At 39.3% G+C, this 26,558-nt stretch overlaps 2 protein-coding genes across 12 annotated transcripts in view; one reads left to right on the plus strand and one right to left on the minus strand.

Moving 5' to 3' along the window:
* The window catches only part of GPR146 (G protein-coupled receptor 146), a 69,164-nt gene extending 53,208 nt beyond the window's left edge, over positions 1–15,956 (plus strand). For 3 of the 11 annotated variants that reach the window (XM_044979103.1, XM_044979104.1, XM_044979110.1), the window contains 3 exons: positions 5,028–5,105; positions 6,207–6,310; positions 9,316–15,956. In XM_044979103.1, the coding sequence (XP_044835038.1) occupies positions 9,360–10,361 (1,002 nt within the window). In that variant the 5' untranslated portion in view covers positions 5,028–5,105; positions 6,207–6,310; positions 9,316–9,359 and the 3' untranslated portion in view covers positions 10,362–15,956. Of the gene's footprint in view, positions 1–3,742; positions 3,978–5,027; positions 5,106–5,170; positions 6,311–9,315 lie in introns of those variants that run through there. The other 8 variants (XM_044979112.1, XM_044979113.1, XM_044979106.1 and 5 more) reach the window with 5 other exon arrangements.
* C11H7orf50 (chromosome 11 C7orf50 homolog) overlaps positions 1–26,558 on the minus strand; it is a 194,947-nt gene that overhangs the window by 104,244 nt on the left and 64,145 nt on the right. The gene's annotated exons all lie outside the window — the stretch shown is intronic.

The following is a 26,558-nucleotide window of genomic DNA, read 5'->3' on the forward strand; positions in this document are numbered from 1 at the left end:
GTCTTTATTGACTCAGAGCTAGGTAAAGGAATTATGGAGCCTTGGCTTAGTGAGATATGGGAGCGCCTACAGTTTAGGGGTTCTATTCTGATATCATTTAAAAACCAGAGGGGTTTGGTCTTCAATGGTCAATAAAATTGGGGGCTCCACAAGTGGCAGGAACTCCCAAAATATGCATTTGGCCTAGGGCCTGGCTTAGTTTTAGGGATGGCATGATATGGTGTTTTTTACCAGGTAAAATCATAGCTTTTACTGCCTTGGGAAAAACAAATTAGTCACAGTTTAAGGCATTTTCTATTTTAAAAACTGTTTCATTAATGAACACCACACTAAGTTTTAGTTACATATTCAAACTGTGGTTACATAAGGCAGTAGATTCCTAGATTAATTTAGGATTGTAAAATAAAAAGTTAAACTGCAATGGATGTCATAGTTATATATGTAATTATAATACTGAATATCGGAATGTCCGCATACATTTTGGTATGATGTTTTCTCAATGAAGTTATAACTGTCATGACTCATATTTCAGTTTTCAATATTATATGAATAAAAGTAAAAAACATCTGATTATGTGTAAATGACAATAATGCAGAGTTGTAGGCTTGAAGTACTAAGCAATCAGAGGCATGAAGGGTTGTAGACCACCAATTCAGGTCCATTTGGCCATGCAGTATTCTGTAGCAGAAGACCACCTTTGATGTAGAGGACAGATTGAGCCTGTTCCTCAGTTTTGAATGGATGTATCCAAAGTCTGAACAGATTCATTCTATGCTTGCAGAACTTGCTGGGCACTGATGCAATCATTTTTCCCTTTCCCAGTTTAAGCTGATATTTACCAGCACCATGTCCTAAACTAGTTTTTCCTGGGAAATTGCCAACCCTGCTTAGTTCTCAAGATTTTCCAGATTATTGTTTGCTACCACATTGTCAGTTAGTCCCAGAGATAATGCAGTTTAATCGGCAACATGCCCTTTGGCAATTGTTATTGTGGTTTCCAAACTAATCAATCCTTTTGTCTTTCTCCCTGTAAGCAATCTTCCATTTTATTGAGCTTATCTGAATGTTCTCATATTTTATTTTAAAAGGGGTAGGGGTGGGGGTGGGGGGAGGGAAAGAGAAACAAACCAAATAAAGAATACAAGAGAGAAAGAAGAAAGGGAATATACCCTCTGATGCAGGGGTTCTCAAACTGGGGGTCGGGACTCCTCAGGGGGTCATGAGCTGCCAGCCTCCACCCCAAACCCCGCTTCGCCTCCAGCATTTATAGTGGTGGTAAATATATAAAAAAGTGCTTTTAATTTATAAAGGGGGTTGTAATGAGAGGCTTGCTATGTGAAAGGGGTCATCAGTACAAAAGTTTGAGAGCCACGGCTCTGATGGGTATTCATTTCTGAATAAAACAAACAAACTCTGAGATACTTTTCCTTTTGGAGTCAGATATGCTGCAGTGTTACATAAATAAGTGTCACGGAGTCGGTCTCATAGTTTACAGCCAGAAGGGGACCACCAGATCACCTAGTTTGACCTTCTGTATATCACATACCACCAACACCCCCCAGCACCCACACACGAAACACAACAACAGATTTTAGATCAATGTATTACAGCCCACAGGAGACTAGACTAGTCTCTGCAACAGCTTAAACAGCTCTTCACCCTCCCATGGTATTTCCCATCTCCCCCCCAGTGTATTTATAGGGAGCAATCACATCCCCCGATTCGCAGCCTTAATTTTGCTACATTAAACAAACCAAGCTCTTCCAGTCTCCTTTCGTTGTATAGGCTGAGGTGCACCAGTATCTGAGGACCCCATAATGGCTGGGAAATGATTAAGTGAGATATATCCAGATAATCCTGGCAAGTGACCCACACCCTCATGCTGCAAAGGAAGATGATAAAAAAAACAACACCCCAAACCCAAGGTAACTGCTAATCTGACCTAGCAGAAAATTCTTTCCCGATTACACATTTGGCTATCAGACACTGAGCATGTGAGCAAGAACCAGCCAAAGAGAATGCTTGCTGCTACCTCAGAGCCCTGGTCCATCCTGACCCATGTCCCATCTCCAGCGGTGGCCAACCCTGATGCTTCAGAGGAAGGAGGTTTAAAAACAAACATGCATGCTTGGTGGGGGAAGTGGGAATCTCTTCCTGACCCCTGCAGGTGGCTGGCCGTAACCTTGAATCATGAGCATTTAGGAACACAAAACAAACTGGAAGTGAGCCCCTGGCCTACTGAGTCCTACCCCCTACCATCACAAGCAACTCCGTCATACAATCACACTCATAAATTTGTCCATCTCTCTCTTTAAATTAGTGAAGTTGTTTGCCTCCACAACTCCTATTGGGAGGCTGTTCCAGAACCGTACTCCTCTGATGGTTAAACCGTCTTCTAATTCCAAACGGAATTTCTTCATGGACAGTTTATATCCATTTGTCCTTGTGCCAACATTGTCCTTTAGCTTAAACTGCTCTTTATTCTCCCATGGTATTTCCCGTCTTCCCACCCCCCCCCAATGTATTTATAGAGAGCAATCACATCCCCTCTCAGCCTTAATTTTGCTAGATTAAACAAACCAAGATCTTCCAGTCTCCTCTCGTAGGATAGACCATCCTCTTCCCCTAATCAACCTACTAGCTCGTCTCTGCACCCGTTCCAATTTAATTGGGTCTTTCTTGAACATGGCTGACCAAAATTGTACACATTATTCCAAATGAGATCTTACCAGTGAATTGAAGGCACTCAGCATTTCAAAAGATTGGGCCAAAATAAGTTATGATTGCAAGAGCTTTGGAGAAATTAGTCTGTTCCACCTTGTGGCCAACTCTGGCTTTTTCGCTTGTATTTTTGAAACCTGTTGTTAGATTCAATTGTATTTTGTGAATGAGTCACTTGTTCTTTGCTTCTCTCATACTGCACTCAATTCACTACCTTACACCACCAGTCTTATATCATACAAACAATTACAAGTACCTCACCAGTCAAACTGGTCATCAGCTGCACCATATAATCATAAATGACAGGGTTGGAAGAGCCCAACACCCTGCATCAAGCAGCATTTCCCTCTGCACTAATGCTAAAGGCATTTTATCTATGCTTCTAGGGCAGAGGTGGGCAAACTATGGCCTACGGGCCACATCTGACCCGCAGGACCATCCTGCTTGGCCCTTGAGCTCCCGACCAGGGAGGCTAGCCCCCGGCCCCTCCCCTGCTCTCCCCCATCCCCTGCAGCCACGCCGCTACGCGAGCAGCGTTCTGGGCGGCGAGGTTGCGTGCTCCTGCCGAGGAGAGGGGCAGCGTATCTAGCTCCGGCCAGGTGGTGCGGCTGCCAGACATGCTGTACTGAGTGGCATAGTAAGGGGACCGGGGCCGGGGGGTTGGATAAAGGGGGAGTCCCTGGGGGGGGCAGTTAGGGGACGGGGCAGTTGGATAGGGCAGAGGTTTGGGGGGGGAGCGGTTAAGGGACAGGGGGGGTTGGATAAGCGTGGGAGTCCCGGAGGTCTGTCAGGGGCGGGGGTGTGGATAGGGGTTAGGGGCAGTCAGGGGACTGGGAGCAGGGGGGTTGGATGGGGATGAGATTACAGGGGGTGGTTAGGGGTGGGGGTCCCAGGAGGGGGCGGTTAGGGGACAAGGAGCAGGGGGGGGTTGGATGGGTCAAGGGTTCTGAGGGAGGCAGTCAGGGCGCGTGAAGTGGGAGGGGGCGAATAGAGGGTGGCAGCCAGGCTGTTTGGGGAGGCAGTTTTGCAACCCCAGTGTGGCCCTCAGGCCAAAAAGTTTGCCCACCCCTGTTCTAGGCCTCATTGCCCTTACTGTTACAAAGTGTTTTACTGAATATAGATATTTCCATATAGTTTTAAGCCGTTCCTTCTTATACATCCATCCAACTATTATTCTGTTAATCTCTATGGTATAAGCATAAAATAAATATTCAAGAGATTCCTGGTTATCAGCTTGGCGATAGTGGGCACCCAAGGTAATCACTGTCTTCTCTCCTTTAGGAGTAAAACTTTTATTTTCAAAAGTAAAAGTGACTAGTGCAGCGTTTTCCAACTGTGGGTCATGCCCCAGCAGAGGTTATGAAAGGGTGCCAGGAAGATCAGGAGACTGTCCCGCTTTGACCAACAAACTGCTGTTCCAGTTGAAGCAGCTCCTGTCCCATGTGACTGGCTGAGCTCGGCTCCCTCTCTGGCCCTTGGTGCACAGGAGTTGCAGCGCTGCTCAGGTTTCGCCCAGCCACCCCGAGAGGAGTTGGCTCCACCAAATTTGAGTGAGTGGCCACTGAGGGGTGAGCCTGGGACATGGTTGCTCTGCAACTCCCTCCCCTGGGACTCCCACCCCTCGGGACAGCAGTCAACCCCATCACCCTCTTCAGCTCAAAGAGGGGTGCAGCATGAAATGTTTGGGAACCACTGGACTAGTGACTGGTAATTCTGGGGGGAAAGCACCATAATTACAATCAATAATACTTAGCACTTACATTCTCAAAGTACTATACAAAAACACTTGATTAACTATCAAGCTAGGGTTACAGTATCATTGCAACACTTCTGACAATTCTTTTCCAGTTATCTCAAGCCTGATCTGAAGAAATTCTATACAGTCCAGTAAGGTGCTGTGCACCTTCACTCCCATTATACAATATTGTTCTTTCCAATCCCTATAAAGCCAACAGGAGTTTAGAGACCTCCAAACAATGCAGGATCAGGTAGTAATGTGCAAGGGTCCTAGACCTAAAAGTACACATGATTAATTTACTGGTTAGATGTGACTGACAGTCAATATTTTTAACTTGTGAATATGAGTTATCAAAGCTCATACAGCCTGGTTTACTTAGCTATTTCACACATATATGATAAATCTATAGTTTAAGTAAAAGATTATTTTCTAGACAAAAGGTTTGCTGAGTTTACACAGCAAAAATTCCAGTGTCTCATGGAGGAAGCTTTATTTTTTTTTTTTAAGTCAAATGAAAAATAATCAAAATTTAAAATATCACTGTCTGAAACCCTGTTTATCTATCTAGCTTAGAGAGGATCTACACAGATGAATAAATCCCTAATAACAATGAGGGAAACTAAAGCATCTGCAGCACAGCTATAAAGTAAGTGAAGGCAAAAAGTAAAGCAATATTTTGCTTTTGGTTGATACTGTCAATTAAAATGTACATTGAAAAAATCAGGTAATAGCTTCTTTTTTCCAATAAATCCTTCTATTTTGCTTCATCTGGGAAAACTATTTTTACAGTCTGAACGGCTTCTATACAAACAAAAGAACACCTAGACTAAAAATGAAAAGTACAAAATAAATTGCCAAACCATAGTTCAGCCAGCATAGTCCAAGCTCTCAGAAATGCTCAGTTTTAAGGAAAATCTGTGTCTGTCTGTCCATCCATACACAAGCTTGTTTCTCTTAACAACAGAAGGGGAACCAACAAAATTTTACCTCACCCATCTTGTCTGTACACACACACCTGGGAAGTGAATTAAAAGTGCTTAGAGAACATTAATTTTTTCCATTTCATGATTTTTTAAATTAGAATATAAATGCCTGCACAAAACCCATTGCAACACGCAGTTATATATTCACGAATATATATTAACAATTCACTACAATGCCTTTTATATTTTCAATCTCTGCACAAAGTAAATTTTCTGAATTTGTTTTTAACAACTCATAATACATACTAGTTCTTATGTAAGCAGTAGGGACACTTCAGTATCTTGTAATCTGTATTTAGATATGCTCTATCATCTAGGATGCATCTCCTACAAAAATAAAACCTTAAACTGAATTTCTCAATTATAGTTTCCAAAGTCAAACACTGCATACATCCTTGAACAATTGCTGCCAAGCAAGTTAAATCTTCCATTTAATGAAAAAGAAGTAGGGGAGAAAAAACACAAATGCAACTGTCGGAACACCAAACAAACCGGAGTGCTCCAGGAGCCTATATGCTTTAGTAGTAAACCTGAAACTCTGACGTTTAGCAGTTTAATACAACAGTCCACTCCCCTTTGAGCAGGGCTTCTCATTTCTTGAAAATGGCTGTAAACAGAGAAAGGGAGGAGCCACAGTAGCTTGCCAAGTGAAGCAGAAACTTTGTGAGTAATTTACTAGAGGAAAAACAAGTGCAGCACACACACGCACAGAAAATACCATGCTATATGTGTTCTGCTGATAGGAGATCACAATGTTTTCACAGAGAAACAAGACAGCCCTTTTCAGTCTGCTTCCTTCCTCTGAAATGTTACTTACCAACTGTGTTTGGACCTTGAAGTACAAAGGAGTGTGCAACATGAACTGAAGGTAAGAATTTAAAAGGACTTACAACAAAGCTAATGAAATAAAGTTGGGGCCACGAGAAAGTGAAAGACAAGCAGAAATTTAGGAGTAGTGGGCAAGGAGTTGATTTATAAAATCAGAACTGGGTAATAAATTTAAATAGAATACTAGTGTAAAAAAGGGAAGCTGGAGAGGAGGGCATTTGGGGAAGACAGTCAAAATACTATGTATGGGGGGGACTACAGCATTTATTTATGCATGAGACTTGATCTTAAACTGAACAATAACTGCTTCAGATTTATCAAGTGAGATAACTCAATTTCAAGCATCCTAAAGACCCAATCCTACAGTCTTTACTCAGGCAAAACTCCTTTTGAAATGATCAGGAGGTTCGGCTGAATAAGGAATGGAGGATTGGACACTATATAGTTGTATATCCAATAAGTACAGTAGTTTCTCATGTGAATAATAAACATGCTTAAAAACCAGGTGCTTTTGTTTCAAAAAAGCAGTTTCTCTAGTATTTTAGACACCTTTTAACTATATATTTCCCCAGAAAGTATGTTTATTATGGAGTTTAGAATCACTTCATTTATGTTCATTTCTAATGAGAGTTCTGTAATTTCACAAGAAAATTACTGGACCAAAAAAAATCGCCTACAGTTCCTATGATATAAGTATGGCATTAAATTTAACTTAATTTAAATGATATAAACATAATGGTGTTAATCTTTAAACATTTGCAGAACCAAACATTAAATGCACAGATAAAAATGGCATTCTTTTCACTATGAGACAATAGAAAGGGAAGTATTTTGTGTCTGATGTAATTTAGTCTGGGGTAATGACTATTGGCCACTTAGGGTTAGGTACTACAAAATGGATTTCCCTGGGAAAACCCGTGTCTATACATAGCTCCACTGCAGTCAATGGGGCTCCACATGGGTGCGGGGGTAGACTTGGGTGGATCCATTTGCAGTGTCTAGCTCTCAGTCTGCAAAATTAGTTGAACCTACTCACTGAAAATGTAATGAGTTGACTTGTGGTTGCTATCAATCGCAATATTTTCAACATATTTAAAATAGTGTACACTTCCCGTACAAGAAACTAGACTGCTTTAGATTTTCAAGGATAATATCAAGCTCTAAGAGACAACTTAAACAAAACTAAGATACTGTGTACCATTGTAATGCTGTAGCTTATGAACACACTAAAGGAAAAAATACAATCAGCTAGGAAAATAAGATTACTTTAAAACAATGAAGGAAAACTAGGATTAAACAATTATTAAACGTTTACTTTGTTCTTCTGCTGGGGGAAAAAAAAAGTTTTTCTGAGAAAAGTCCATTCTTAAAAGTGAGTTAAGAGATTCATTTTCCCAATTCAAAAGATTTTATTTTTGGATTGATTCTTGCTGCAGGAGCGTGATGGATACAGGTAATGGGAAATACAAACACACCACTAACCAGCAGCAATAGGTATGGGGATTAAACCTTACAGACTCAGAGTCAAATTCTGTGCAACTCCTTTGACACTTCAACTGAATTACACCTGTGAAGCTGAGAGCCAAATGTGGCCCCTTTGTGTTTACAAAACTCATATTGTGTAATTCAATCCAAGGCAGTTCATTCAATTAAACATGCTGTCTAGTGACATTCATTTCAATTGTGAAATCTTTATTACACATTTGATTAATCTTGTCTCTCTTTTATTTCTTTTTAGAACGTGTGCTTATGTGTGCTCACACTCTCTCCCTAATACATTAAAAACAAAGAATTTAAACTAATGCTGAGTATCTAACTATCCTTCTGTGCATTTGACATATAAGATCACCCCCATACAGATCAACACTGGGGGACAGATGTCAGCGATCTTTAAACAGACCTCCTCATTTACTTCAATGGGGAGTTTTGCTTAAAAACTGATGGTACAATATAGTACTGTGGGATTACCAGTGCTGATACCACAGCCATGGATATTTTCATTTTTACAATGTTATAGGGAGATTATTTCCATACTTTCGCAAACTCAGAGCTTCTGTTTCAGTTTGTTTTAGATTAAAACTGGTTTTAGTAGAAACGTTATTCTTATGTTTATTAAGCATGGAGTAGCTGGACAAACTCTTGTGTACGGGGTTTTTTAAGAGTTTAAAGATCAGGGTTCCTTTTAAAGAGTTCAAGCAATTCAGGAAGAGGAAGGGTGAATAATTCTTACTGTTCTGGAATGAAATGAGACTGTCCTGATACCCAGCTCTCATAACATTACAATGTGTATTTAGTGTCAATGTACACATTTCTTGATTTTATTTGAAGTGCTGACTTCAGTATTTTCTTTATGCTGGAAATAATAAGGATCTTCTATGTATATTCTCTCTGAGTTAGGAAAAGTAGAGACTTGAAACATGCATCTCAGAGATGTCTTTCAAGTTGCGGGACACCTTACCACTGGCCTAATAGCCACCTGTTCCCACCTCCCATTCTGATCTATCTTGGCCTCATGGCTGTTCCCTTCTTACCATTCTCTGCTGGGGAAATCACTCTCTTATTTATGCTGATTCCACCATACAGAATTCTACAGTCCATTCTCTATGTCACTTCCACTTTTTAAAATTCATCTTAAAACCTTCCATTTTTCTCCAGCTTATTTCTGGTTCCCTCTGTACTGTGTTTGTTTATTAAGGGTGCTGCGTAATAGTAGTCAAATGCATTGTACTATATATCTGTTGGAGTTTATTTCTGAGAGGCATAGCTTGTGTGTTAACTTCTGTTGTGTGCCCTATAACAAACTATTCATTATTTCATTGTATTATTATTAAGAATTCAGCACATGTACTAAAATTCTTCAAACATAATTTTGGGCCATAAACAATTTTCTTCTAGACTAACAAAATCCCAGGCATTTTAGCCATTTATAGCACATAAAATGATCATGTGTAGTGTCTGAGATGTTTTCTGCATGCTTGGATTCTATTTTATTTAGAATTTAAAACACGAACAATTTATTTACTTTTGCTATTTCTCTCCCTTCAGAAAAGCTGGTAACCAGAAGAGAAGATACAAAAGTTAAGATCACTATGTGGCACTGTGAAGCTTTCAATGGTACCAAGAACAGCGAGAACCAGCATCTCTGCCATGACTTCCATCTGGTTCTTTTCATCTTTTCCCTACTCTACCTCATCATCTGTTTTCCAGTTGGCCTTTGTTACAATGCTCTGCTTGTCCTAGTTAATCTTTGTAACAAAGCAACTATGACAATGCCGGATGTTTACTTTGTCAATATTGCAATTGCTGGCCTCATCATCAGTGCGATGGCACCAATGTACCTTCTAGGACCTGCTAATACAAAATGGGTCATCTGGAATATTAACAATGAAGTTTATATTACATTACTCATTTTATTCAATGTTTCATCTTTAGTTATCATGTACTCTACTACATTGCTCAGCCTGGACTACTACATTGAACGTGCTTTACCAAGAACTTATATGTCAAGCGTGTACAACACAAAACACGTCTGTGGGTTCATCTGGGGAGGAGCTATGCTTACAAGTTTTTCATCTCTCTTATTCTACGTCTGCAATCATGTATCCACTAAAATAATTGAATGTTCCAAGATGCAAAACAAAGAAGCAGCAGATGCCATTATGGTTTTTATTGGGTATGTCGTACCAGCTCTTGCTGTACTGTATGCATTTGTGTTAATTTTGCGAATACGTCATGAGGCTACACCACTGGACCAAGACACTGGAAGATTAGATCCTTCAGTGCACAGGCTCTTGATTGCTACAGTCTGTACACAGTTTACATTATGGACACCCTACTATGTAACTCTTTTGGTAAACACATTTATTAATGTGCAAGGAAAACTTACAGATGAGAATTACATCCGAATATTACGTTTTATGAAGGGTTTATCAAAATTGTTGGCTTTCTCAAGTAGTTTTGTAATGCCTCTACTCTACCGATATATTAACAAAAACTTTCCCCACAAATTACGACGGCTGCTTAAAAGAATACACTGTGGAAATCAAGGATGTTCTCATGAACGCACAGTAGTACAGCAAGTTATGACGTAGGTATGAAAGAATCTCATGGTGCTCAATTACTGCAGTACTTTGTATACTGTACTCAGTATGTGACAATATTTTGTTGATTCTTAAAAGATCATTTTTATGGGAGCACCAAGCAAGGAGGCTTGAAAAGAGCTTCCATTATAACTAAATGATTTACAGTTTAAACCTACAGATAGTAAAAATGGTTGCAAAAAACCTCTTAAGCGTCTGTCTACATGTTATAATTCCTGTGTTTTCCAGTATTTTCAATGCACTGAGTCAGTTAAAAAGCATAAGCTTTGTCTTCACAGTTCTAATAATCCTGTCTGAAGAAATCACTAAGGGGTTAAATGAAGCCTTGATTGAATACACAGCACTTTGTTATCTTATACAGGAAAAAGTAGTATTTTACTCTCCATATAAAGGAACACAATTGTTTTAATTTTAAAAGTAGAGATATTCTTGGTGGTGGTGAAGACAGCATCTTTTCAATGAAGATGATCTCTGTTAAAGATCAGACTGTTCAACTATATAAGTTTTAATAGTGAAGTGTTAATTATGAGTTACTTTAGTATTTAATTAATTTGCTTCCTCTCCCTTCCCCAAAGAAGGGAAGAGGAACCTAAAATGCAATTCTAAGAAAGGATATTCTTATGCAGACTTAGCTACATTTTAATATCTTTGACAAATCAAATTTTCCTAGATGTAACAATTAACAAATATACAGTTAAGTCTTCATTGCTCTCTGTGTATCATAAAAACATTTCAATGATTCAGAAATATTTATTAACTATTTTAAGGGAATGAAGAGACATTTGCTCTGCATATTAAAATGAAGGATACAATGGTTCATGAAGTTAGAGTGAAAGTAAAGTGTACATGGTTGAAGAATGTTTGGCTAAGTGTTATGGTCCATAAAAGTTCATGTAACTAGAGTGAATTATTTTAAACAAATAAATATGTTTCTAATGAACATTTTTCATTTTTAAGAGATATGCTTGTGACAGTAATAAATTGAAGTCTCTTTAATCATGGGACATTGTTAAACCTGCGGGAGGGGGGAAGCTTTCAATGTAGGTATTGTTTCAAAATGGGTGAGAACCTGGAGCCCTTTGTAAGGCTCATAAGTTACTATTTTCCTTGAACAGAACAATGTGTTGCTTCCTTTAAAATGTGTCAGACTATGAGTAGTCTTTCTTAAGATAGGTTTAGTTATCACTATCTTACTTTTTAAGTACCAAAATTCAAGCACTTGAAGTGACAGGAAATGTAAAATGATGCAGAATGAAAAGAAAAATTCTATAGTTTCTAGTATTATTAAACATACATTTTTAGCTTCTAAATTTAACCAGCTGAAATTGCTTTGTTTACATAAGCAAGAATAATTTGTATTTTATTTAATATAGAATCAGCCACGTTATACATAAAAGAAATAAGGAAAATAATCCATAATAGGAGTAATATTTAAAATGGATATTTATGAATTCAAACCAGCACTAGTTATTTGCTTAATATTTCGTGGAACTCCTTGCAGCGTGACTCCAGAATGCACTGTATCAATTGAATTTTTTAAATTTACAATAGTGATGAAGAAATGCAGTGCAGATTGCCAAATTTTACAGTTGAGAGAGTATTTGAAAAACAGAGATAATGCAAACAGAAACAGTGGAACCTCATTTATCTACACAAACAGGGGAGTGCAAATTAGAGAGGTGTTGGGGCTAGGAAACGTTCAGGGAGAGCATCTGATCCAATAGTTAACTATAAGTGCCCTCCCTTTGGGCACAGACAGCAGAGAAGCCAGAAGATGAACGGGTACTCTTCTACTGGCTTGTGGGGAACATGGCATCATCTACACCGGCCCTGTCTCAACACAGTAACTTCTAAACCAATGGAATTCTGCTAAATTGCAAAATTAAAATTCCACATTAGTGTGTATTTACAAAGAGTCCTGTGGCATCTTACAGACTAACAGACGTATTGGAGCATAAGCTTTCGTGGGTGAATACCCACTTCATCAGACGCATGTATATTTACAGTTTACCAAGGTGTAGGTTAGCAGATTCTGCTGCAGAAGAAATAAGGAGAAAAAATAACTTTAAAACCCTTTTAGTTATTAATAGTACCATTTCACCATACTCTCTGTCTCCGGTTTTTTGTCTGTTTCTGTATCGATTACAAACTATATGAACCAGGAAGAGTGAGATCACAATCCATTTACCACTTCTTTTCCCTCCTTCCCTTCAGTACTATTCCACTCACTTCTCCACACACCTGTCTCTACTTTTCCTCTCTGGGTAGTAATTTATTCAGCTCTCCCATGAACATGTTGATTATCCGCTACTGTTCTTTTTGGTATCTTGTTCTATATTTTTAATAATTGCATATTTTAATTAAAACTTTGCTCAAAATAATTTTACTCTTAATTCCCTATATATTAAACCACTTGAAGGACTATTCAACCCAATCATATTGATCCCTTTCGTAGGTTCGGTGTTGGTTAGCTCACAAATATCTCCCTCCTGCCAGCTGATGGGAATGAGTCTGACCTTTCCCTGTTACTGTGTCTGATTTACATTTCACCTAATTTTGAGCCAATACACCCCTTCAAGCCATATGATCATTTATGCTCTTCATATATCATGTGCCTTGAATCTCACTAAATATAATCTACTGTAATAAACAGAATACTGTAACAGTAATCTCTCAAATCTCTTTTCTGACCAGCATATCAGACAGCCGTTAAATTTTGCACATGTTCAGTATCTGCCTTTATGTTTTCCAGTATTATGGAGCCTCTCAGTGTCATAGCATCAAAAATCCTTGCCTTTATTTTAAATGTAAATAATGAAAGCGTAGAGAGATTTAAAAGTGAGCTCTGCATTACCTCATTAGCAGCTTCTTTTTAGGATGGAAAGCGCCAATTAACAAGCATTTATCTCCTCCTCTAAATAATTTTTGCTACGTTGCCAAGTCTCTTCATGCTCCACTATCTCATCTTCTTGAAACTTATTTCTGAAGTGGAACTCTCTCAAATAATTTCTCTGAAAACACTGGCATAGGGACACAAATGCATCTTTCTTTTTGCCATAGCAACTGCATCCTCTCACAGCTCAAGCTTAATTCAATACGAGATGCTCTTTCCCAAGAGCTTGCTGGCTCTGTTCAATCAAGTGCTACTTGTCCTAAAGAGTCCAGACTAGTTGCTTGAGAAACTGCTAACTTTCTTTGCAGCATTTCTAAAGTCATTAAACTTTATTCCATTAATTTGCTGTAGATCTCTTTTAAACAACGGCACGGTGTTATGGGCACAGAAAAAGATGGAGGCAATTTGGGGGACAAGGTGTGCCAGGACACAAGACTCTTAGTGGCTCTACCCCGGGGTCCCATCCCTGGTTGGAGTACTTGTGGCAGGGCAGCCTCCCTTGCTTCCCAGAGACAGGAGAGGCAACAGACATGCACACACCCCCTCTCAAAAGTAGTAAGGGTGGCAGCAGATGTTCTCTCTCTCTCTCTTTTTTTTTTAAAAACAGTGGGCACTAGTACTTAACCTAGCATCTGAGATGTTTCAGCTTGGATGGGTAGGTGGATGTGTACACCAGGTCCACTGCACTTTCTGCTTCTGGTGGTAGGGCTTCACAGAACAATAGGTTTTGGAGTTAACATCACATTGAAATGAACGGAGCACCTCGTACCTCTCAGAGCTGTTGTTTCAGGCAGTCTGCAGACTAAGAGATACTTCACAGCACCAGTTGCACTCAGTTTGCGAGGGCCTATAGTGCCTGTGCTTTAACCTGGCTCTGTATGGGCATTTTTAGAAATCATCTGTTTCCTTGGCTACTCTGAGTACTTGTAACAATTGCAGGATAGCCTTCTTTAATTCCCACCCACAAGTAAACAGATAATAAAACTTCTCTTATACCCATCTAGCAGAATAAACTCTCCTCTTCTTCTTACCAAAAGGAAATCCATTTCTTGAAGGGAAACATTAAACCCAGCATTTCTGTCCTGTAAAAGTTGTTACTGAAGTGCAGTCCAGCATCCAGGGAAACAATTTCTAGAAGGAAGGAAACTGGCTTTACCTGGTGTGACTATAGAGTCACGCCAGACTGATTGCCTCTTTAAAACACACCTCCAGAATGTTATACCTGTCTTAGAGATTTAGCTGCATTGTCAATTTTAACTCTCACTATTTGCTTTCCTTGCTCACATAATTAGGGTGACCAGATGTCCCATTTTTATAGGGACAGTCCCGTTTTTTGGGACTTTCTCTTATATAGATGCCTATTATCCCCCACCCCGTTTCGTTTTTTCACAGTTTCTATCCGGTCACCTTACACATAATCTTATCCCTAATTTTCACAAACATGCAGCCTTTTCATTTGCAAAGTATAAAATGCCACATTAATTTCTGTCCTTTTCCACTTACATGAAATTCCCTGCTTCACACTATTGGTCTTTTATAACCTCTCTTCAGATTATAATTTCTTGTCACTTTTAATGTACTAGGAAATTTTATTTTCATGTTTCATTTTGCTCTTCTACTCTTTCACGTGGGGCCTCACACTTTATCCATGGTACCATTCACTGTATTTTAGCTTCACTAGCTTCTGTTTTGTTGTCTTTTTATGACATTTCAGTTTTATTGGAATGTTTTGACATTGTAATTCAGTGCTGTCCAGTACAATGGAAGATGTTTTTATGAGGGGGAAAAAAAAAAAAGATCTAATCAGTTTTCTTCAACATACTCTACAAATCTGAAGACCGTTTTAAAGTCCTAGTTTGTGTATGTTAGTGCGCCTGAAGTTAAGTATTTTTGCACATATCCTCAGAAATATTTTAAATATGAGGAGATCATCAATTGATTCCCCTCCCCACCCCCCTCATTTTTGTTTCTGGATTAGACTGGGTTGTTATTTTCAATAGTGAGCGTGATCTTTTGGCTGCTCAATAGACACTATGACATGCAACTGTATTCGCATGCACTCTCCTTGAATATTAGATCAGTAGTGATGTTTAAAAAATAAACATTGAAGTAAACATCCAAATGAGCAACAACTTTGTAGTGGTTATACACAGATAAAAATATATGAGCACGTACATTAGAAACTGTCCTTGAGGGAAAATTAAATATGGGATAGTGAAAATATAAGGAGTTTTATGAACAAATCCTTGATATGACAAGTTCTCAAAACATAGCAAACACCAGTAAATCAAAAGTGGGGCCTTTCCATTTCAATGCCTGAAGGTTTCTGATTGCTTTGTAAATATGAGCCGATCTGTTTTGCATTTGAATTAATATTGGTAAAGTACTGTATATATGCAGATAAAAGGAGCCTGCTGATGTAAAAAAATTTGCAAAGAATTTATTAAATTATTTCAAAAAAATGATATGTCTATCACCATTTAAATGTAAACCTCTTTCAATGATTAAACTGTACTGTATAAATTTCTATTTGCATACGCTGTACATTAGAAAGTCAGCACAAGAAAAGTGCTATTATTAACAGTATTATTTTCTCCCAGAGTTTAGTATTTTTGAGTTGATTTATGGTTTGTAGCCTCTCTGCTTTCAGAAGAGCCAATTATGTCAAATCAATAAACTAACAAAATTGTTCACCTCTGCATCTGCTAATGTTATTACTACCACTGGTTTTTAGACTGATTTGTGTTGGCTAATTGATGAAATCACTAGCTTCCATACTTTCCATTTGAGAACCAAACTCATTTTTACCATATAATTATAAAATAAATTGACTGGAATATAAATATTGTACTTACATTTCAGTGTATAATACATAGAGAAGTATAAACAAGTCATGGTATGAAATTTTAGTTTGTACTGACTTCGTTAGTGCTTTTTATGTAGCCGGTTGTAAAATTAGGCAAATATCTAGTTGAGTTGGTGTACTCCCTGGAAGACCTCTGCATACCCCCAGGGATACGTGTACCCCTGGTTGAGAACCACTACTCTACTAGTCTAAATAAGAGAGCCAGCACTCAATGAACAAATTCACCGAGCAATATATTAAAGGCTGTTTCAGATGATCCATCCTGTGTTCATCTATTGAACTTTCCATTTCCACTGGTACACAACAAAAAGACAATCAGTGTTCATCATCTTGCTTTATACACTACAACCCCATTTGTTCAAAAGGTTTCATATTAATGAAGATAGCCTGTTGTTTATAAACTAGTTTAACTGGCCACGAGTTTTGTGGAGGCTGAACTCTGGACCTGATCTCATTTACACTAGTGTAAATCAGTAGTGAGTCCACTGAAGTCTTCTGAATTACACTGGTATAAAACTAGTGTACGAGAGTTCCGAATCAGCCCTTCTGGGTGCACAGTTCCAAGATCCTATTTGCTTGCTGGATGTTAACTCTCACTGACTTCAGGTGAGAGTTACTAGTATTCTGAGGTGGGAGGACAGAATCATGGGAGTTGTTTGTTTCAGAGTGCAGTGAAAATATGCCAAGTGACTATATTTGAAAATCCTGGGGGAAATAATTAAGCTTTTTAAAAAAAAACAAGACTCAGTTAAATGGGGTTGTACTATGTATGTTTACTAAGAAAGAGTGACAGTAGTACAGGGACTAGGTTTGGAGCCAAATACTGCTCTCATACCAGTAGAAATCCTGAGTGATGCCACTGACTTTATTGGAATTAAATAATATTGAAAACAGTGACAGGGAGAGCACAATTAGGGTCTTGGCTTCTCAGGAATTAATAGCAGAACTGAGACTAGAATTCAACTAATCACTTTTGCCTCAATATATGCAGCTGAAAAGTGAGTAAAACACTTACATGCCTCAAATATGTGCTGTAAAGTTTAATTTTTGCAAAGCTTTTAATAAGTGCAAATTATTGCTACTTTTACTATACAATGCCAGGTTCATCTACGAATAAAAGCAATCAAATTTATGTCAAAGAACTGCAACATTAGATTGCCATGTAGCACATGAATTTAAGACTGAAATATCTCATGTATTATAACTTATTATTTTTAATTTTTCCATTGTCCACCAATCAAAGCATTTCAACGTATTCAAAATGTTATTTTTCCATATATAGAAAAATGAGCTAAAAGAGGCATTCTCCCTTTTTTATTTTTAATATTTCATTATTTGTAATGTCTTCATAAAAGCTGGAAATAGAGCCACTTTTCTTGTTTATTTTCTTCATTTACATATTTCATACAACAGAAGCAATAATATTTCCCTTATACTTTTCTCTGGGTTTGAGTACCACATCTTTAATTACATCAACAAGAATGCTCATAATTTTGGAGATATTTATTAACAACTTTAACCCTAGCAGGCGCAGCTCCCACATTATTACATGTCACACCCAGAGACTGATTTTGAATGCACTAGTTTCTCATAAGAAGATTTGTAGTTTTAAAAAACAAAAATATACTTAAAATCATTTTTACCATTAAGAGTACTTTGAAACTGCGACCAAACACTGACAAGAGTAAAGTGAATCAGTTCAACCTGGATTTTAAAGCATTTGAGGGCTTATTACACAGGAGATTAAAAAACAGCAGGGGTAGGGGTGGGGGGAGATCAATGCCAACATGGAGTCCTGGGGTGGGAGAAAAGAGTAGGGAGGTTTACAGGGAGCAAAGTGCAAAGTTGAAACCTGCAAAGTTCAATACTGGAACAACTTTGTTTAACATATGGCTAAAATGTTCAAATCTGGAGGGCTAAAATCAGGCTTCCAAATACATATTAATCTCCCAAACAGAAGTGGCCTCATTTTCAGAGGTGCCGAATACCCACAAATCCCAATGAAGTCAAGAGGAGGCACTGGGGCTCCTCACCTAAGAAAACCAGGCCTCATTTTATTTAGCTATTTAAACACAAATTTAGAAGTCTTATTTTAGGCATCCAGGTTTGACAATTTCACCCAGTTTAAACTAATCTTGAAGCTGGTACAATCTGTTGCATTTTGAAATTAGTTGGTGAGAGTTACAGAGAACGAGCGCTTTTTTTTAAAACACAAGTTTTGTTTCAGCATTAATATGAAATGTTTTTTAAACAATATTCAAATTAATTCTAGAATTAGAGCTAAAAAAATATCAAGGCCTTGATTGAAAAAACTTTAGAAACTCCACCTTGTGGTCACCTGCTGAATATTCTTACAGTTCACTGTAGCAGTTACTTTTATTTTTCAATTATATTTTATTAAAGTAAACTGTTAAAATAGTCTACACCAGATTCCCACTAAATCTAGATTAGACATATAAATGGTTCTGCACACTAGAATAGGGCTGCCAGTTTTGGTTGGACGTATTCCTGGAGGTTTCATCACATGTTTTCTGGAGACTCCAGGACAATCCTAGAGGGTTGGCAACCTACAGTAGAGGCTCATTTGAAACAAGGGAATCAAGGAAATCAGTTGTTGGAAACCATGGTTGTCCAAAAACTGCGCTACAGCCTTGGACAAAGCCAGACTGTGGAAATAAAGTTACATCTCAACTACAAGACCACATAGCATTTAATTATGTTGGGGAACAACTCTGCTGTAACCACTTCCTTCAACATGATTGTTGTAGAAAATCCAAGCCTTGAAAGACCTCTCCTAAACAGGTCACAGGGGCATTTGGAAATAACCAGATACAGGTCTGTCGCAACTTACACGCATTTAACATGCGCAATTTCAGCTTTACGCTGAAGGGCCGGAGTCCGGGGGGCGTGGCCTCAAGTGGAAGAGGCGTGGCCTCAAGATTTAAAGGTCCTGGGTCCTGGCGCATCTGCCTTTAAATCACCCAGGGGGCTCCCAGCTGCAGAGGTGGCTGGTAGCCCCTGGGGCGAACTAAAGGGCCCGACACTCCAACCACCGTGGAGCTCTGGGACCTTTAAATGCCAGCCCCAGCCCGGCTGCCAAAGCTACGGGCAGGATTTAAAGGGCTCCACCGGGCTCCCCACCGCGACGGGAAGCCCAGCGGAGCCCTTTAAATCCTGCCCACAGCTCCAGCAGCTGGGCCGGGGCGGCATTTAAAAGGCTCCTCTGGGCTCCCCACGGTGGCGGGAGCCCGGAGAAGCCCTTTAAATGCCGTCCCGGCCCTGCTGCCGGAGCTGCAGGCGGGATTTAAAGGGCTTGGGGATATAATTTTCAGTACACGCGGTTTTCACTTTACGCGATAACCGCAGAACGGAACCCCCACGTATGTTAAGACTTGCCTGTACATTACTGTAGCAGCATGAATAAAATGTTCTGCAGGTCATTACAGAGGAATTACTACTACTACGTTTCTAAAGTAAATCCTCCACTTCCCACCCACTGTGGGAACTTAAGGTCCTATGTGATATATTAAAATAATAAAATACACTATTAGTTAAAGTCATTAAGCAAAGAAAGGGCATCTGCAACAGAAGATAAATGTGCTAAATGAGGTCTGAGAGAGGAAGGTAATAAATATAAGGTCAACGGCAATCATGTTAAAATACACAATTGGAAAAAAAGATTTAAGGGTTTTGCTTTTTTTAAAAGAAGAAAAGGACAGATAGATTGATATTCTATGAGAGTGAATTCCGTACATTAGGGCCCATCACAGTCAAAGAATAATTGCTGATTAAAATACTACAGTACCACTGAATCCCCAAAAGACAGGTGATGTGTGAGCATAGAAACCAATCAGAAAGAAACATAAGAAAGAGGCCTTGCATACAGCCAGGGTCCACAGCACTGTGGGCTTTAAAAACCCAGTCAATGCAAAAAACACAGAGCAGGCATCATTTGATCATAGTTGCTCAAAACCATGCGAGCCAACATTTCAGCACAAAATAAGGAGCACTGCTATAAGCTCTCCTGGGAGGAAATGAAAATCAAGTATTTTAGGCATGAGGGCACACACATTGCTGTTGCAAGGATGAGATGAATAAGGGTGAACCCTCCCGTAAAAAAACAAACCTGAAACACAGATAGATTTAATGGAAAGAACTTGAATGAGTAACAGCAAACTATTTAACCTGACCTACTATTCAGCGGGAGATATAAATTAAAATACAGTAATCCAAAACATTCAGGGGTTTCTTGCACCTTCCTCTGAAGCATCTGGTGCTGGGCACTGCTGGTGACAGAATGCCTGGCTAGATCAACCCTGAGGTTTCTGTTCCAGAATAACAATTCCTATGTGTGCACCGATATAGTTAAATCAGTGAAACCTCCCTGGCATAGAAAGTCTTAAATCTGTTTAAGATCATGAAAAATCAATTTAGCTTAAATAATATTTTTACAGATTTACATTAAATCTATATAGGGCACTCAATCCAAAATAATGTCCGCACATGGGGTCTGCTTGGATTTAACTAGACCAATTTATAAAATGTAGTTAAATCAGTGCACAAACTGTGCGTATCGCAGCCTTAGGTGTAGTAATATGTTCTTTAATACCTGAAGGAGTTGGATAGCAAACAGAGACAGGATTGCCTAAACATGGTCAGTGAATGATTCCTCTGAACAACAATTCTCCACTAGTCAATCAGATAAAGCAGTCAATAGAAAGCACAAGCATGGCAATCTCTTGGCACATAGTCAACGCATACATATTAACCCCCTCTTAATCTATTACTGTAGTAGTTTTATCTTTCTTCCTCTCGCTGATTAAATAGCAGCCTGAGAAGCAAAAAAGTAAATAAATAATTGAAAAAGCAAAATACATCCTCAATCACCTATTAAAAACAAGTTCGCCAAGTATCTCCAGTCTTCTCTTCAGCCAAGAACACAGCACTTGTTCCTGTCCCAACCACAGGATATTATTAAATGTATAGCAGCAATAGGGTGACCACCTATTCTGAACTGGGCAGGACAGTCCCAAAATACAGAGTTTAAGTCCTGGTCCTGACCTGAATGACTCTGGGACAGCATTTGTCACAGATTCTCTGAAGCACCGCTCCATGTCTGCCCAAGGCTCACGGGCAGCATCAGTCTCTTCCTGGAGGTGGGGTGGGATGGGGAGATTGGCCTTAGCCTCCCCACCACCACAAGGCCACACCCCTGCTCTTCCACTTCCCTCCAAGGCCCCACCCCCTGCCAATGCCAGAAGCCAGAGCTGGGCCATGGTAAGAGCCACCCAGGGAGCCCCAGACCCTACACCTGCCCTGGGCAGCATGCCCCAGGGGTTGGAGACATGGGTCAGAGGCTGCTCTCAGGCATCCCAGCCCCTGGCCCAAGGTAGGTGGAGGGTGCGGGACTCCCCACAGTGGCCCAGGCTCCCTAGACAGCCCTTACCACAGCCTGACTCCAGCTTCTCACCTGGCCAGGGGGCAAGGCCTCAGGTGGAAGAGAAGCAGCAGAGACAGGGCCTTGGAGGAAGAGGAGGGGCAGGGGTGGGGCTCCTGCACGTGTCCCACTTTTGCCTTTTGAAAAGGTGGTCACCCTAGGCAGCTGTCATGGGAAACTCTAAAGCTATTGTGGTACACAGGCACAGTGATTCTTAATTACACTGATGCCTCAAAAGAGCAGGAATATATGGCATGTTAAATCAACAGCAGTAACAGGCAAAGCAGCCTAGGGGAAGGGGACGAGGAGCTCATATTTCTCACGTATTCTGGACCAGAGTTAGCCACTTAATAACCACCACCAACTTCAAGCTAGCCAATCCAACTCTAACCATATCCATAACCCTGCTGACTGCCTTGATCATCTCTCCACTTGATGATACCTGCTTGGGGGAGCGTTCCAGCCAGCCAAGACATGCCATCAAGCTGAGTGTTAGGCCTTACTTTGCTCAGCAAATTAACAGTGACAGCTATAGGCCACAAAAGACTAGAGGACAGGTGAACAAGCCAGAACTTTCCATCTCTCTGCTAGCTTTTACTGAATATGCCCCATTGCATACGCTCTTAAGTGGATGAGAATAAATAGATAGCAGGCTATGATAGTGATAGTGTCACACTCTTATTAGCAGTACTGAGCTGTAGTGGATATAGGAAGGTAAGGGACGTGATCAGTTTCTCTCAGATCTGATATCAGTGCGTACTGTCATAAAGGAGATGATTGTCTGAAATTAAAATAAACCAAGAACAAATGTAGCAGTCTGTTTTAATTAGAATAATATCAACTATAATTTATCTGCTCCATGTATTTTGCCATATGAACATGGGTTTTTTTTGTTTGTTTGTTTTTTGTCAGATTTTATCTGCAGCTGGCTGTTTGCCTTCTACACTACTTAGAATTCTAAATCACCTGCAATCCACAGAGCTTTAATAATTACCACTGAACCTGACAACTGCTAACTACTGCAACTTCTACCTCACCTGCCTCCACTCTACCAAAAATACTATTGCTAACAATTAGTCCTACATGTATCAAGAGAGTTATTCACTTAATCAACATAATACTAAAGTTATGCATCATCCTACACATAAGCTTCTTAGCCAACATCTTTTGCAAGTTAAAAGTAATCAGCCCTCTTTTATATATATTATATATATATATATATATATATATATAAATATATATATAAATATATATATATATATATAAATAACTAAACAATAAAGTTTTTTCTCTTATTACAGTCAGATGACTGCATCCTGTGATCATTAAAGTGAATCATAGTGAGCTGATTTACTGTTTGAGGGAAGACACAACTGAGAATGACATTTTCTATCTCCTCCTCTTTCAGTTCCCATTGTCAATGTGATACAACAGTTATGGTGACTAATTGTTCATGAAATGTAAGGCATCATGCAAATTTATACTGATTATGATTTATCTCTGTTCAAAGGTCTTTACCATTATCACAGATGGGCAAGTCAGATTTGTTTGAAATGCAGCATAATGAGTATACAGTCAGCACCCAAGAATTGCAGCTATTTATATGGGAAGCACTGTGGTATAGGGAAATGAACATGGAGTTGGGATTCAAGATCTTCTGATATCTAATTGCACTAATTGTACCACTACCACTGACGTATTCTGTGATCTTGGGGAAGTCACCAACATCTCAGTTACTGAGTTTCTTCTTCCCTCAGGAATGTTATCAGAATTAGTTAATATTTGTATAGCACCTGAAAATATAAAGTACTACTTAAGTGCTTGCTATCATCTGAAATCAACTGCACAGTATTAGAAGCATTACTGCTCTCATAAGCCAATTTAATAATAAAACCTACTATATTCAGTAATTCAAATCAAAATACAGGGTATATTTTTGTAATGAATATAAGTTTTAACAGGGAGTTTTTTTAAAACTACCTTCTTCTCATCCCAAAGCATCTTTACAGACATGAGGAGCAGTACAGCATTGCCATTCATTCTTGTCCATACCTATTTCTCCATTAATAATAGCCTGGTCACATCCACGCATACAATGTCATGCCATCTAGTAGGTGGTCTCTAGCTCTGCAAGAGTGCTTACATTTGCATTATTTTCTTTGGCATCCTATCATCTGTTTGTCTGCTACAGTGTCTCCAACATCGTAATCCTTTCAACTGCGGTCAGTCCCATACCCTGATTTCACATGCTACTCTCCTAATTTATTCATTTGTCTTAAAATCATTCCACTTTGTACCTGCCATCTTCCGATGAACTCTCATCTCTACTGCCTCCAGCTTTCTGATGTCTGTTTCGTTCAATGTAACTGTGTCTCTAGGCCATTGAGATACTGTTAGTATGCTGATAAATGTTCACTTTGGTACCAAATATAATGTTATCAGTCCACAATCTCCATCAACTTCTATGCATTCCTCGCAACTAAAGCACATCTCCCTTTAACCTCATTCTTGATCGAACCATTGGCACAGATCAAGCTTCCTAGGTACACATACACATGCAGGCAAGATAATGGAGCAGCTGATAGGGGACTTGATTAATAAAGAATTTAAGGAGGGTAATGTAATTAATACAAATCAACATGGGTATATGGAAAATAGATCCTGTCAACTAACTTGATACCTCTTTTTGACGGGATCAACAAGCTTGGTTGATAAAGGTAATAGTGTTGACATGATATACTTAGACTTCTATAAGGCATTTGACTTGGTACAACACATTTTGATTAAAAAATTAGAATATAAAATTAACATGGCACACATTCAATGGATTAAAAACTGGCTAAATGATAGATCTTAAAATGTTATTGTAATGGAGAACTGTCATTGAGCAGGTGTGTTTCCAGCAGGATTCTGCAGGGATCGGCTTTTGGCCTTATGCTTTTTAACATTTTTATCGAGGGCTGTGAAGAAAACTAAATTATTGCTGATCAAATTTAGGTGAGTGGTAATGAAGAGGACAGGTCACTGATTCAAGTGTGATCTGGATTGCTTGGTAAACTGGGCACAAGCAGATAATATGCGTTTTAATTTAGCTAAATGTAAATGTATATAAGTAAGAACAAAGAATGTAGGCAATACTTACAGGATGGGGGACTCTACCCTGGGAAGCAGTGACTGAAAAAGATCTGGAGCTCATGGTGGAGAATCAGCTGAACATGAGGTCCCAGTGTGAAGCTGTGGCCAAAAAAGGTAATGCATTCCTGAGATGCATAAACAGGGGTAACTCTAGTACAGTGGTTCTCAATCTGCGGACCACGGGCTGCATGTGGCCCAATTAGCACACAGCTGCTCCAGTCTAGCAGGGGGCAGGCTGACTGAGGAGGAGACAGCATCAGGCAGCCCTAGAAGTTCTATTGCCTATATTAAACAGGAGGTCAGACTAGATGATCATGATGGTCCTTTCTGGCCTTGGAATCCATACATTTTTAACTTGTTCTATGGACTTCATTGCTAGAACAAGTAAAAACGTATTGATTCCAAGCCACTTTGTCTTCTTGGCATTTATTGTAAGTCAAATCGACTACATAAATTTTCCAAGATAGCGAAGAGTATCATAATTAATTCAAATGTGTCTGCCGGTTGTATGTCATCCACATAAGCTAAAGAGCTTAATGCTACATTCACCCCGCATCATGCCCTCCAACTTACTTATTTTTAAACCAATTTTTTGGTTGAGGAAGCGCTCCCCCTGGATCTCTGCTCCACTTTTCCTTAATTAGCCCTTGGGGTTTTGCAGGGCAACATGAGGCCTATTCCTGCCATCAAAGTATAAGGGCTTGTCTTCACTAGAGTTTTTATCTTAAATTGATCACCAATTAACTCAAGATGGTTAACACCTTTATAAAGGGTCTGGACACTCCGTAGGCTTTGCTTTACTAGTTTATTGTTCCGGGGTACACTTTACCAGTAAAACACAAGCATTTTTAGATGCCTTCTCTACAGAGCTCCAAGTTCTTGAAAGCATCTGAGGATGAATCTAGGAATCAAACCCTTTTTGGCCAACTCCAAGACCACTGGGCCAAATTCTATGCTATAAAAATGTATATACATTTCTGATTTAGGTTAAGTATGTAGGTGAAATAAGTGCTAGTGAAAGACACCAAGATTGAGTGCTCTGCAGAATAAAGTCCAGTGTTTATCCTCAGAACAGATACTCAGCTAGGGTGACCAGATGTCCCGACTTTATAGGGACAGTACCGATATTTGGGGCTTTTTCTTATATAGGCTCCTATTACCACCCACCCTCTGTCCCGATTTTTCACACTTGCTATCTGGTCACTCTATACACAGCAAAGGCAGCAGACTTCTATTTGCTTCTCATGGCTCCACCCATGTTCTTCAGTAATAACCAGGAAGAATCATTTTAATGGGTGAAATGATAACTCAGGCTTCCTGGGCCAAATAATCATCTCTGCTAAGACTATCAAAAAGGAAACCCAATTAGTAGAGTTTTTAAAAAATGCAGAAACATGCCCACTGCGCACCACCAATGTATTTGACATAGCTACTGAACAACCACTGGATGGTAACTTTCAGTCACTACCACCCTAGGTTGGATTTGAAAGACTGAAAAACTCTTCAGCCCATTACTAAAACCTTGACCCATCTACTCTCAGTGGTGTATTTTCAGAGATCTGTTTAAAAATTAGATGCCAAAAGATCCTGAGCAGAGCTTTCAGGTACAGTGCAAATTGGTGCTGAAACACTTTCTCTAGACAATTTATGATTCCAGCTTACTTTAGTTTTTGAAATCCAGAATTTTTGTTCTATTCAGCGTCCCTATATAAAATGTCCAAGCTCTGATTTTCGGCTGGTTTTCTTTAAAGCATGATGAAATGCATCAGATGAGGGGCGTTGTAGAAGCATAGTAGTGACCAAACACAGGCCAGTGAAAGTTTTAGGTCCTGCGCAATCCCTATGCCTCTAGTTACT

This window comes from Mauremys mutica, chromosome 11 (assembly GCF_020497125.1).
Source record: "Mauremys mutica isolate MM-2020 ecotype Southern chromosome 11, ASM2049712v1, whole genome shotgun sequence".
Lineage (NCBI taxonomy): Eukaryota > Metazoa > Chordata > Testudines > Geoemydidae > Mauremys > Mauremys mutica.